The sequence below is a fragment of the Babylonia areolata genome, chromosome 1 (genome assembly GCF_041734735.1).
Source record: "Babylonia areolata isolate BAREFJ2019XMU chromosome 1, ASM4173473v1, whole genome shotgun sequence".
In the NCBI taxonomy this organism is placed as follows: Eukaryota; Metazoa; Mollusca; class Gastropoda; order Neogastropoda; family Buccinidae; genus Babylonia; species Babylonia areolata.
Genome location: NC_134876.1, coordinates 40,271,403 through 40,285,311, shown reverse-complemented (window position 1 = coordinate 40,285,311; position 13,909 = coordinate 40,271,403). Strand labels below are relative to the sequence as shown.

At 46.4% G+C, this 13,909-nt stretch overlaps 1 protein-coding gene across 7 annotated transcripts in view; it reads left to right on the top strand.

Moving 5' to 3' along the window:
* Window positions 1–9,109, top strand: part of LOC143282974 (N-acetyllactosaminide beta-1,6-N-acetylglucosaminyl-transferase-like) — a 42,302-nt gene extending 33,193 nt beyond the window's left edge. For 4 of the 7 annotated variants that reach the window (XM_076588907.1, XM_076588937.1, XM_076588917.1 and 1 more), the window contains 2 exons: window positions 325–1,455; window positions 3,084–9,109. In XM_076588907.1, coding sequence (XP_076445022.1) covers window positions 325–1,455; window positions 3,084–3,358 — 1,406 coding nt within the window. In that variant the 3' untranslated portion in view covers window positions 3,359–9,109. Of the gene's footprint in view, window positions 1–319; window positions 1,456–3,083 lie in introns of all 7 variants that reach the window. The other 3 variants (XM_076588966.1, XM_076588947.1, XM_076588956.1) reach the window with 1 other exon arrangement.
* Window positions 9,110–13,909: the final 4,800 nt, after the last annotated feature.

Here is a 13,909-nt window from a genome sequence, read left to right as displayed (position 1 = left end):
CCCACCACCACCCCTCCAAATCACCACAACTGGCTGTTATTGCTTCTGCTAATGTGTCTGTGTGCCTGTTTGCAATGCGTCTGTTTGTTGATATGTCCGTCTGTTTGTATATGCTGTTTTGTTTTTCTTTTTTTATTTCCTTTGTTGTTGGTGGTGGTGTTGTTGTTGTTGTTGGTGGTGGTGTGGTGTGGTGTGGTGTGGTGTGTGTGTGTGTGTGTGTGTGTGTGTGTGTGTGTGTGTGTGTGTGGGTGTGTGTTGTCCAATAGCCTGTGAATGCCTGTCTGTGAACGTGTCAACTGACTGTCCGAGTGTCTGTCAGTGCAGAAATGATACGATGCCGACGGCGATGGAAGCAGTGGGCCTGCGTGCTGGCCCTGATGGTCCTCATCGTGTACGTCCTGTCCTCTGTCAACGTGCACAGCTCTCTGTCTGCCTCCCCCCACCTGTCCCTGGCCCCCGGGCCCCACCCCCACTCCCACCACCACCCCTCCCCGGACAGGAGTGGGCAGGCCATGCCGGTCATCAGGCTCTACGACCCCTTCGCCAGGGACCCCGGAGATCGGGTGGGCTTCAGGGGCCTGCACACGTTCGACTGTGTCCGCGCCATGGAGGGTTTCCCCGTGCCTTTGGATGAGAAATCCGCCTCTTCCTCCATCGCCCGTGTGTCGGACCAGGCGTTTTCCCAGCAACTGGAGGACTGCGGTTCCTTCAAAGACCTGTATGGCTACAACCGTTACCCTCCGGTGACGGAGGAGGAGGCCCGGTTCCCGATAGCTTTCAACCTGCTGCTGTACAAGGAGGTGGAGCAGGTGCACGTGTTGCTACGGGCCATCTACAGACCACACAACTCGTACTGCCTGCACGTGGACGGCCACGCCCTTCCCCAGGTGTTCCAGGCCACACGGCGGCTGGCCGCCTGCCTGCCCAACGTCTTCCTGGCCACGCGGCGAGAGAACATCACCTACTCGGGCTTCTCCCGCCTGCAGGCCGACCTCAACTGCATGGCGGATCACTGGCGCCGGTCGTCGGGGCAGCCCGTGCCCTGGCGCTACCTCTTCAACCTGCCCAGCCAGCAGTTCCCGCTCAAGACCAACCTGGAGCTGGTCAAGATCCTCACCATCTACAACGGCGCCAACGACATCGAGGGCATCAGCACCGTGTCCCGCATGCTGACGGTGCGCTTCACCTTCAAGCACGTGTACCGGCAGGACGGCGCGTCGGGCCGACTGCGAGTGGTGAGGACGACGGAGAAGCACGAGAAGCCTCCCCACAACATCACGGTGGTGAAAGGCAGTGCCTATGGTGTCTTCTCCAGGGACTTTGTAGACTACGTGCTGCACGACCGGCGCGCCCAAGGCCTGCTGGAGTGGTGCCGTGCTGTGGACAGTCCGGACGAGTACTTCTGGGCCACGCTGAACCACAACCCCCACCTCAAGGTGCCTGGTGGATACAGCGGTACGTGAAGCCCAAGTCTTTCCTGACTATATATATGTATACAGCGCCGAATACCACATAGACCACTCATACCCCCTCACCCGCACCACCCCTTCACCGCACCACCTCCCTCCCGCGCGCGCGCGCGCGCGCACACACACACACACACACACACACACACACACACTTACACAGGAGCGCGTGCGCACGACGGTAGATTTGTTTTTATTTTAAAGCAGTCTTGGTGCAGAAATACAGTCTAGTTTTGCACCAAGTTCTGCATGATCTGATAGGAATCTATATGACTTCCTGAATTTTTTATAATCTCTGTGGCATGTCTCTTGTTCCGTTAACCCTCCTGCGCGGTTAATTACACCATGCTTTCACAGTCCATTGCATTTTAGACGTCTGTCATTAAAGATTCAGGGAATGTCATGATGTTTCCAAAGTGTGTGACAATAACTCCCGTATCGCCTATTCAGCCTCTCAGACACGTACGCGCGCACGAATGCGCGCGTGCGCACACACACACACACACACACACACACACACACACACACACACACACACACACACCATATATAACATGACCAGCTTCAATGAAGACTTGTAACACTTGAAATTCTCAACATGTCTTAAGGCAGGACGCAACCTGTATTCATGGAAATAACAACTGACTCCCCAGCAATGCAGTTCGGTTCGGGATTAAGCGGTGTCAGTTATCGCAGGATGGAGTTAGACGGACACATTTTGCTGTTTCATGATTTCCCATACAGCGTAAACAGAAAGAAAACGTTTACCACTTCGAAGTATGGTGGCATTCTACTGCATTCCAGGCCCTCAATTTTTTAGACACATGCTTCCACACAGACACAAACCGAATAGAATGTAAAAGAGCAGCTGATGTCTTTTCGAGGACATTGGCAAGCTGTGAATAACATGGATCGGGATCGCCAGCTTAGCGATAGGCGACTGTGGAATAGACGAAGTGGGAATAGGTGATTGGGAATGACACCATATCTGTGACACCGTATTTTATTGTTGGTAGCTCATAAGGAGAGAACAACTGTAAGCTGTGCGCGTGTTATCCATAGGTCATGCCCATGGCAGAGTTTATCATCTCGGTCCTGCCACGAGCACCACTTTACTGGCGTTGGTGATGATAACAGCCGGACAGTGTGGTTGTCACTGTGTCGTGTAACGTACCGCGAGCGCTGATAATGTAGTTGATAGGTTTGGGTTGTTGTTGTTTTTTTTAACACGAAGGCATTAGTGTTGCTTCTGCCTTATCACAGTCATCGTCGTCATTATCATCATTATCATTGTCCTCATCATCATGTTGTTGTAGCAGTAGTAGTGTTCGTGGTGGTGGTAATCGCAGTAGTTGTAGTTGTTGTTGCAGTGGTAGTTTTAGTAGAAGTGATGGCGGTGGTGATAGTAGTTATTATTATTATCATTATCATCATCATCATCATTATTATTATTGTTGTTGTTGTTGTTATACTCCTCACCATCATCATCATACTCATCATCATCATTATCGTCGTCGTCATTATATCATCACCACATCACCATCATTGTTGCAGTGATTGTTATCATTGTTGTCGGTATCACACTCATGAACCTCGCCGTGTCTCACTGTCCGCCAGGAGTCCCGGACCAGAAGCCGTGGCTGGCAGTGTACGCGTCCTGGCCGCCGCGCGACCTGTGCGAAAGCGGGAAGCACGTGCGCGGGGTGTGCATCTTCGGCGTGCGGGACCTCCCCCAGCTGGTGAGCCGCAAGGAGCTGTTCGCCAACAAGTTCTACCTGGACTTCCAGCCCCAGGCCCTGCACTGCCTGGACCAGTGGCTGGTCAACCGGACTCGGGCCGCCCTGCCTTTGGACACCTTCTTCTACAGACGGCTGCCTTTCATCAAGCGTTGAGCTTGTGCTTTTGGGGTGTTCCTTGTGTGTGTGTGTGTGTGTGTGTGTGTGTGTGTGTTTGGGTCGAGAATGGGGTGGGGTGGGGTGGGGGAGATGTGAGGTGGACATGGGGTGGGGGCGAGGGATGGTGGTGGGAAGTGACGTGTGTGTATGGTCGGGTTGTATTCCATCTGTGTGTGTGGGGGGGGGGGGAGGGTATATTGCAGGCTGACACACAACGTATGCACACTCGTCTTTTCTTATGTGCGCACGCGCATGCCCGCACACACCTTCATTCACTCACTTTTTTTCATGACCGAAGCCATAATACAGTGGGATCAAAGTGACTGCAATCGGCACCCTGTGATATGCACTATTTCTATTGTTTGGGGAACTGAAGTCGAACGTTTGTTGCAGGATGCAGCAGTTTTACAGGCTGCAACATTTATCCATCATCAATTTTACAGGGTATTAATTTTTCACCACATGAATTTTTACAGGATGCTATACTTTTCACCGCATAAATTTCACAGTGTATTACATTTCACCACGTAAATCTTGAAAGGATCCGGGGGGGCTTGCATGACCGAACTTAGCTTATCGTAAAGAATGTTTCCACCTCCGCGCTAAATTCCATATACTTAGGAACATTCCTAATTCTAAGCAAACTTAGCGCCGCAAAGATCGCCTCATGCGACCAAGTCCAGGAGACAAACCCAACAGAGATGCCTGTGACGTCTCCAGCACTGGCAGCAATCTCCCTCTTGAAGGGACTGGCAGGAACAGTCCCGGCAGCATGGTAACTGCTAAAAGCTCAGCAAACAGCAACAACACAGAGTGTCACAAGTAGAACAGCTAACTTCAACAGAAGAACCAGACCCTACCCCCCCCCCCTCCCCCCTCCTCCCCGACTCCACCATCATGGCTGAACGGAGTGGGCAAGAAGCAGATGCAAAGTTTGTCACAGCAAAAAGTAAAAAAAAAGGGTTTTTTTTCCAGCAACACACGGACGGTCAGAACAGCAGTACTCCCCAGTACCTGTTGATACTTGATACTTTTCTTTTTAATTTTTTTAATGAAATTATGCATTTTTTCTACATTACTATTAAAGTGAACTCAGAAAAAAAAACAACGGTGACTGATCTCCAAAATGACAGTAAAAGGACTTATTAATCCAGTATGGACAACATACCATACTGGAAAAGACTGTGGTGAAAACGAAACCCGTTGACTTTAGAAAACGAGAATCTATGGACAGTGCCAAAGGTTGAGCTGCCCGAGCAAAGGACCAGCCACACAATATTATTTGCTATGCACGCTTGTGTCGTACTTTCTTGTCGCAGAAAGTACCAGTTATCCCACATCCAGACCCATGAGTTTACTGCATGACTTCGTTTCGTTCATTTACTTATAGTCTGTTCATCAAAGATGATGATATTAGACTGAACTGCATGACTTACTGTGTGGGTCAGGGTTCCAACATCTGTAGTCGTCAAAGTCAGTCTGGATACGATTGAAAGCTTCTCATGGGACAGCCACGTGCTCCAGCTGTCTGTTAACAATGAGTGTGAGTGAGTTTAGCTTGAGCAGCGTTGGGGCAGCAGTTGGATCGTGCTGTTGGAGTTGAAGCTCTAGCGTCTGGGGGACTCATGGCGTGTAGCTGTTGTCAATCAACACGTGCCCGCGCGTCCTGACCCCAGTGTTGCTCCTGGTACTCCACACTCCAGTTCTAGTTGTGAAGGACAGCACCTGTGCCGGGGGTAATGTAGCAGTTGTTGATTAATAATGTATTGTATTGTAGTACTGTTTTGTCAACAGATTTCTCTGTGTGAAATCCGGACTCTCTCCAAGGGAAAGTGCGTCGCCACAATGCAGCATCACCTTTTTTTTCTTATTGTGTGTGCAGGTGTTTTGTTTCACAGTCAGAGTGGATTATTTCTTCTTCTTTTTTTTTACATAATTTTACCAGTGACAACACTTTCGTTGTCGTGGGGTCTTTTACGTGCACTACATTCTTGCTCCACTCAGGACTCGGTTTATCGTCTTATCTGAATGACTAGCGTCCAGACCACCACTAGCCTCCAGCGAGTGTGGTATTAGATCCCGTACCCTCAAATTCTCTCGCTTCCAGGGCGAACGCGTTACCACAAGGCCAACACTTTACACGTGTTGAATATCTAATGTGATGTGCATTTTGTTGTTGTTTATTTTGTTGTTGTTTTTTACAAAATGCTGCAATTAGTATACCATACTTGCTTCTGCTCCATATCACACTGCATGTGTCCAATGTTTGTAACAGGAAACCCGTTGACATCGTTCAGTGGTGCATGTTATACTTCGTGATACACTATCATTGTCATTGTTTGTAGTTTATGTAAAACATGTTTTACTTCATCATACATGTTTACTGTTCAATCGCTTAGCTGCTGTTTTGGCAGCACATCAGTGCAATAGAAGCAAATGAGATTCAGATGTGGCAGATTGATGTAAACTGATAGGATGTCTGTGTCCACATTCACAATCACTTTGTCACTGGAAATGATGACTAAGTACTCGTCACCGTTTTTCCGATCAGTAATGGCTGCACTGAGTGATTTGACGCTCATGTCTCTCCTGTCAACATTGATTCTTGCCTTCGTTCCATCTTTCGATCATCTTATCCTTCAGACATATACATGGCTGCAACGTCGCATATTCATCATTAAATGGTCAACAGGAGGCAAAGACATTGTTTTGGTGACTGCATGTTTGGCAAAAGATTTTATTTAATGTGTGTCTGTTTTTTAAGCCATTGATCTCTAAAGGTCTCCATTCTACTGTTAACAATTAAGGGTTCACTCACAGGTCCAGTGTTGAACACCATGCAACATGTTTTGCCACCTGACAGGTGGTTTCAAACTTTACTTTCCAGCCGACAACAGCTTCCCAGTCAAACAGCTGTTTTCTTCATTTTTCATTTTTCTGAGACCTCTTGTGCCCCTTTATAAAGTCTTTCCACCTGCAAGATCTTCAAGCTGAGCGGTGCTGGACATTGGTAAGTGCCACCTTCACGTGTCATTGAGTCATGGTTATTAACAGCTTTGTCTGTTATTTATCTTTGTTTATTTCTGACACAGCAGGTAGTTATTGCCGTCAATTGCCTTGCTCGGGTAGTTCTCGATCGTCATATATCCATGGAAGTCTTTCAGCGTTTTGAACTGTAGATCAGTGCCCTGCTGTACTGGGTGGGAAGACTTGCAGGAGTTCAGAAACACTCACAACTGACGACAAATGTCACTGGCTTGGATGCACACGCCGGATAGTGTTTACAGGAGGTTTGTTAGACTTTGGCAAACTGTGAGTGCCGGACTTTGACAAACTGTGAGTGCCGTGCAGGTAACTGAAACCTGCTGCCTTCAGAAACAAACAAGCATCTTTGCCAGAGTTGACGGAGAGTATACCTATGATTAATATCATTACCCACTGTACATGTCCATGTCTATGTCTACAAATGTTCAAGGAGGATCAGCATGGCAAGAACATCGGAACGCGTGGCCTACCTATATTCAGCATGTCAACAGTAGAAGGACATGATGTAACAGTATGTGTCTGTGTCCATATGTATGGTCGAACCCTTCTTTGTCTTCGTTCGTGGACTGCAACTCCCACATTCACTCGTATTTTAGATTTGACTTTTACGTGTATGACCGATTTTACCCCGCCATGGGTGGTTTTGGGGGAGTTGTATTTTCTAAATTCCAGTGCAGTTGGCAACTGCTCATGGCTGTGAGTGCTTCTGAAATGTGGATGACAAATCGGACGAAAGGTCACGCTGAGTTGGTTCAGATCTTGTTTGTTTGTTTATTGTTTGTTTTCCCCTTTGACGCTGTGTGTTTCATTACAGTGATTAGACAGTCACTGGGGGCCTGCGACAGTGAGTGTAAAGTGATACATTCTGACGCACTGGCGAGGACAGCGATGTGTGATGGTCCATGTGGATAAAGCAAATAATTAAACACGTGAAAACAAACTGTGTTCACACTATTTCCAGGTGACAAACATGAATGGTTTTGCATACATGAACAAACCCAATGTTTGGGAAAATGTCTGCCTATTGTGTTTCTTGCTGTCAAATAATAATGCAGGCTTGTCTGGGGGAAAAAAAGGTCAGATGGGTTCCGTGCATTATACGTCACTCAACAGTTCAACCCTTTCCTGTTTGGGATGGCAAAGTGTTGGGTGAGATATACGGCAGAGGGTTCATTTTTTACCGAATGTCTGTTGCATCAACGCCTGAGTTGGTGATCCGTTTTGGTCAGGGTCTGCTGGGCCAACTTCTAGGGTGATGATCCGTATGGAACAGGATCTATTAGGCCAACGTCTTTGGTAATGGTCCGTATGGAACAGGATCTATTGGGCCAACGTCTGGGGTAATGATCCGTATGGGACAGGATGTATTGGGTCATCGTCTGTGGTAATGATCCGTATGGAACAGGATCCGTCTGTGGTAATGGTCCGTATGGAACAGGATCTATTGGACCAACGTCTGTGGTAATGATCCATATGGGACAGGATCTATTGGGCCAACGTCTGTGGTAATGATCCGTATGGGACAGGATCTATTAGGCCAACGTCTGGGGTGATGGTCCATATTGGGCCAAGGGCTGTGGTAATGGTCCGTATGGAACAGGGTCTATTGGGCCAAGGGCTGTGGTAATGATCCGTATGGAACAGGATCTATTGGGCCAAGGGCTGTGGTAATGATCCGTATGGAACAGGGTCTATTGGGCCAAGGGCTGTGGTAATGATCCATATGGAACAGGGTCTATTGGGCCAAGGGCTGTGGTAATGATCCGTATGGAACAGGGTCTATTGGGCCAAGGGCTGTGGTAATGATCCGTATGGAACAGGGTCTGTTGGACCAAGGGCTGTGGTAATGATCCGTATGGAACAGGGTCTGTTGGACCAAGGGCTGTGGTAATGATCCGTATGGAACAGGGTCTGTTGGGCCAAGGGCTGTGGTAATGATCCGTATGGAACAGGGTCTGTTGGGCCAAGGGCTGTGGTAATGATCCATATGGAACAGGGTCTGTTGGACCAAGGGCCGTGGTAATGATCCGTATCAGTGTCTGGTGGGTCAGCGCATGAAGTTTAGGTCCTTTTGTGTCAGGTCTGTGTGGTCGACGCTTATGGAGGTGATGGACCATATAGATGTACACGTGCAATGGGTCGCAAACTACGTTTTGTTGAAAATGATTGGCACATTTTATCAGTGTTGTTATAAACCTTGATGTCTTCATTGTGTTTCGTGTGTGTGTGGTTGGAGGGGGGAGGGGTGGAGGGCTGGGTTCACGCGTGTCTGTATGTCGTCTATGGATGCATTCGAGTCTTTGCACTGTCGTTTTTCGCCGATATTGTGTTTTAAATATTGATTATCTTTTTAAGCTCGGGAGGCAGTGTCGTGCTAATTGGTAAACATTGTTCGTCATTTTTCCGTGACCCAGTCACATTCATTTTAAACCGTGCGGCAGTGATTTTGTTTTCTTGCTAAAGCTTCGTGGAACAGGCAGGGTGTGTGTGTGTGTGTGTGTTTGTGTGTGTGCATGTGTGTGTGTGTGTGTGCGTGTGTGTGTATGTTTTAAAGACTGGCGAAATAAAATCTCTTTGTTTCGTATTCTCTTGTGTGTGTGTGTGTGTGTGTGTGTGTGTGTGTGTGTGTGTGTGTGTTTTAAAGATTGGCGAAATAATTCTTTGTTTCTCATTTTCGTGTGTGTGTGTGTGTGTGTGTGTGTGTGTGTGTGTGTGTGTGTGTGTGTATGTGTGTGTGTGTGTACTTGTGTGTGTTTTAAAGACTGGCGAAATAAATCTTTGTTTCTCATTTTCGCGCGCGCGCGCGCGCGTGTGTGTGTGTGTGTTGTTGTTGTTGTTGTTGTGTGAAGAAGGGAGGAGATGAAAGGAAGGGACACGTTAATGTAGGGTGTGGTGGTTTTTCATTTGTTTTGCCCCCCCCCCCCCCCCCCCCCGCTCCCCCCCCCCCCCCCCCCCCCCCTCCCCACACCCTGTTTTGCTTGATCCTGTTTAGTGTCGTATTTTAAGTATATGGAGAAATGCAAGTACATGTTCTCTGCACTCATAGGCACACGACACTCTGAAACATTCTTTTTCTTTCTTTCTTTCTTTCTTTCATTCATTCGTTCGTTCTTTCCTTCTTTCCCTACAAGCGCATAGAGACCGATTAGAGTTAGGTGCTATTTTAACTCACATCTTAAGAATTATTTGATGTATTTATTGTCTTTCTCCTTTTCTTTTTCTTTGATTTCCTGTTGTTTCTACTTCTCTTATTTTTCTCCCAAGCTGAACAGCCGATGATAATGGCTTCAACATGTGCACTGGGTAGATGCACGGGCGGAGTGGTGGTGGTGGTGAACGCCACCATGTCTTCATGGATCGACAACGAAAAAGCATGTTTCAGGGCATCGATCGTGTTTCCATTGACCTGACAAAGCCGCCCAGTCACTTGTACTTAAACTAACCCTTCCCCCTTGCATGTCTAAAGTTAATCGAGATGCACTGGCTGGAGTCGTGTACCATGGCTGTTTCTCCACAACTCCAGGCGAGCAAGGAACGAGATGAATTACTCAGCATTCAGTACGAAGCGGGAGCCCAGTTGTCAGCTGAATATGGTGTTCATCCGTAGATATGTAAACGCTTGACCATGGTTGATACACCACTCGCCCGCTATCATGCGTTTTATGCACTGGCAACGCAGCGGCAGCAACAAAGCTCTCTCTCTCTCTCTCTCTCTCTCTATATATATATATATATATATATGTGTGTGTGTGTGTGTGTGTGGTGTGTGTGTGTGTGTGTGCAACTATACGAGAATGCGTGCCACACAAAGACATTAAGCATGTCACGATCGGCGTGTGCATCAAAACTTGGGAGTTCCTGTCGTGACAGACATTTGTGGCTGTGCAGGTGGCAGACGTTTGTTCTAGCTTTGGGATTGCAACACTGACATTGACGGATGTGTGCCTTACATGGATGTGTTTTTTTTTTACTGGTGAACAGGTAAGTGAAAGTCAAGTCGAAGGAAGGACTTCCTAAAGGTATAACCTGTTCGTTCAGAGTATAGATAATAGTACGTGTGTGGGTGTGGGTGTATGTGTGTGTAAAATGGTGAGAAGACGAGGAAATGAGCGCAGAAGGAGATCTGGAGAAAATATTGATTAATTTGTTAATTTTGATTAATTCATTTGACTTTTTCAAGGAAAGTACACACAAAAAACTATTGGCTTAAATAGAGTGTGAAGAACATGAACTGGCGCCTTTTTTCTAGATGAAACTTCCAGGAGTCGAGATCTGGGGTACGGTTTGATCGGCGTCAACCCTGATTCCCCCCAGGTCTGTGTCCCCACAGGTCATGTTTCCACAGGTCAATGGCCACTGCTGATCCCAAGGCCACAACCTGTAAGTCATTTGATTGTGTTCTTTTCCCACGTCTGCCCATTAATTATTTTGACAGGCAGGTTTTTGACTGCTGCCTGTTGCTACTGACCAGTGCTGACGACTAGCTGTTCACTACAAAGAGTGTTCAGATTGCATTACTTTGTGATGGATATGCAGTGTTTACTTCTTGACATGATTTGAGTATTAGCTGACCACTAATGGTTACTGCTGACCATTACGGACCTCTGCTTGCAACCGCTGACCGCAACGCAAGTGTTCAGATTTCATTGTCTGTGCAATACTATAACGCCCTGGCACAAAAAATAAATAAATAAATAAATAAAGCAGCAGCTGACAAATGCTGACGATTACTGACGTCTATCCAAAACTGTTCTTATTGCATTTTGATTTACAGCATGTTGTTCTGCTGAATGCAACACGCGAAAAAAGCCACACGTGTGTGTGTGTGTGTGCGTGTGCGTGTGTGTGTGTGTACGTGCGCGCGCGCGTGTGTGTTTTCACTCACGAAAGATATTCCGACACTGGCTGGAACTGTATCATCTAGCTTTAGCGCACAACTTTAGGTGGCAGAATTAATCAAAACCCAAAATTTTGGTTTTTGAAACTTAAGGTCTGAGGTCAAGCTGCTGACCACCGACCTCTGCTAACCACTGACTACTGCTGACTACTAACCACCACTGCCCACCACTGGCCACTGAGTGCCACTGCCACTGCTGAGTATCACTGACCAAAATATACTGACTACTACTGATCACTGACCACTGACCACAACTGTACACTGCTGAGCACCACTGACCACGGCTGAACACTGCCCACTGCTGACCATTGAGTCACTGACCACTGCTGATCACTGACACCACTGACCACTATTGACAACGGTTGATCCCCGCTGACCACTGACAACTGCTGACAAGCACACAAAAATATCTGCATGATACGTGATTAAATATACATAGGCTTGGGGAAACATAGACCCGGGGCAATATGACTCGGGGCAATATAGACTCGGGGGGAACACAGACCTGGGGGAACATAGACCTGGGGGAACATTCACATGCTCCCCCTTGAGTGACCGGTGTGTTTTGCCCAGTGACAAATCAAAGTGTCCAGTTCTATTCTCTGCAGGTTCAAATCAATCAGGTTGACTGTGTTTTACGCTCACTGTATCTTAGTAAAGTTCACTGTCACTAAATAGTTCAGATGCGGCATGAACAGACGTTGTCGACTGAAGCCGAAGACAGAGAACATCCCAACAGTTGTTGACTTGCTGCCATCTTGCATGAGAGAGAGAGAGAGAGAGAGAGAGAGAGAGATTGTTTATCTCTTAAAAAAAATTAATATACAATTTTGAGACATCTTTGAACATATCAAAACCTGTTCCTGATAACTGGCCACACACACACACACACACACACACACACACATACACGTGCGCACATGTGTACACATATTCGAACACGTACGTGTACATTCCCGTAGCAATGCACACAAAGGTTATCTGCCAACGCGCATTCCGGCCGCTAGTAAATCGCAATAAGTGGATGACAACTGTCCCTTGATGTCATAGGTTAATGGAACAAATCAGCGGGTCATAAACTATGGAGGGTTTCCAGCGCGGCACTGATACGAGTTGGGAGGAAGATTGTAGAATGGTTAAGACGCTTATCTGTAAATGCAGTGTCTGTGAGGGTCTGGGTTCGATTCCCGCTTTCACATTTTCTACCAAGTTTGACTGAAAAATCAAACTGAGCGTTTAGTCATTCGGATGGGATGAAAAACCGAGGTCCCGTGTGCAGTAAACACTTGGCGCATTGAAAAAGAACCCATGACAACAATATCGAGTGTTGTTCTCCGGAAACATTGAAGTCGACGCTGATAGGTACACGAATATAAAAATCTATGCATCCACTCCAGGCTTGACTAGCGCATTGGGGTATGCTGCTGTCAGGCGTCTGTCTAGCAGACGTGGTGTGGCGTGGCGTGTATGGATTTATCCGAACGCAATGACGTCTCCTTGATAAACAAACTAACTGAAACTGATACGTCATGACCGATACGATCGATAGCTCTGGTCTACCTGCATCCCATTCACACAGTTTTGTCGAGGCGGTAGCGTGTTTAGCCCTCTGTTTGTGCGAAGAAGGGATTTTGTCACAGCGACAGATAAGATCGAGCCTGATAGTTTTTTTGTTTTTTTTACTTTTTTTCTTTCTAAATTCAGTTGCTTTGTAATCATTTCCAAGTGGCGTGTATTTGGAGAGTGTATATGAACGTGCATGTTTAATTTCATTTTAGTGTGTGTGTGTCTGTGTGCGTGAGCAACTTTGAAAACTTTTTGAAAACTGTTTTTATATAAACGAATTGAAATGTGTATGTGTGCGCGCGCGCGTGTGTGTGAAAGAGAGAGAGAAAAAGAGAGAGAGAATGCATTTCGTCTCAATGTAAATGGTCAACCATGTGCAATCATTAAAAACTGTCCATGATCAAGTAAGATGAATGAATCCAGCAAGCCACAAGCAATTAAAGCATTATATAAAGCTATACACACGTACACGTTGAAAACTAAAAGGTGATGGACCAATGAACCAATGTGATAAAATGCGAGGAAAAAAAAGAAAAGAAAAAAGAAGATAATGACATGTATACCCAAACCTCATTTGGAATCATCGTCGCCTGCATGTAACTGAGACTGACATGTAAACCAGGAAATTAATAAAATATCCAAGTAATGTTAACATCAGTATCAGTATCAGTAGCTGAAGGAGGCGTCACTGCGTTCGGACAAATCCATATACGCTACACCACATCTGCCAAGCAGATGACTGACCAGCAGCATAACCCAACGCGCTTAGTTAGGCCTTGAGAAAAAAGAAAAAAACGAAAACAAAGAAAAAGAAACAAATAATGAAGTAAAATGAATATTTAAATATGAAAAAAGATACCACTGCTACTACTACTACTACTACTAAATAAATAAATAAATGAAAATGAAATAAAAAGACGATAATGATGATAAATAAACAAATAAGCAAATAAAAGTTAAACACACACGCGCGCGCGCATGCATAACAGATATGTAACAAACATGCAGTTTCACAAATATGAAGGCACAAATACACATTA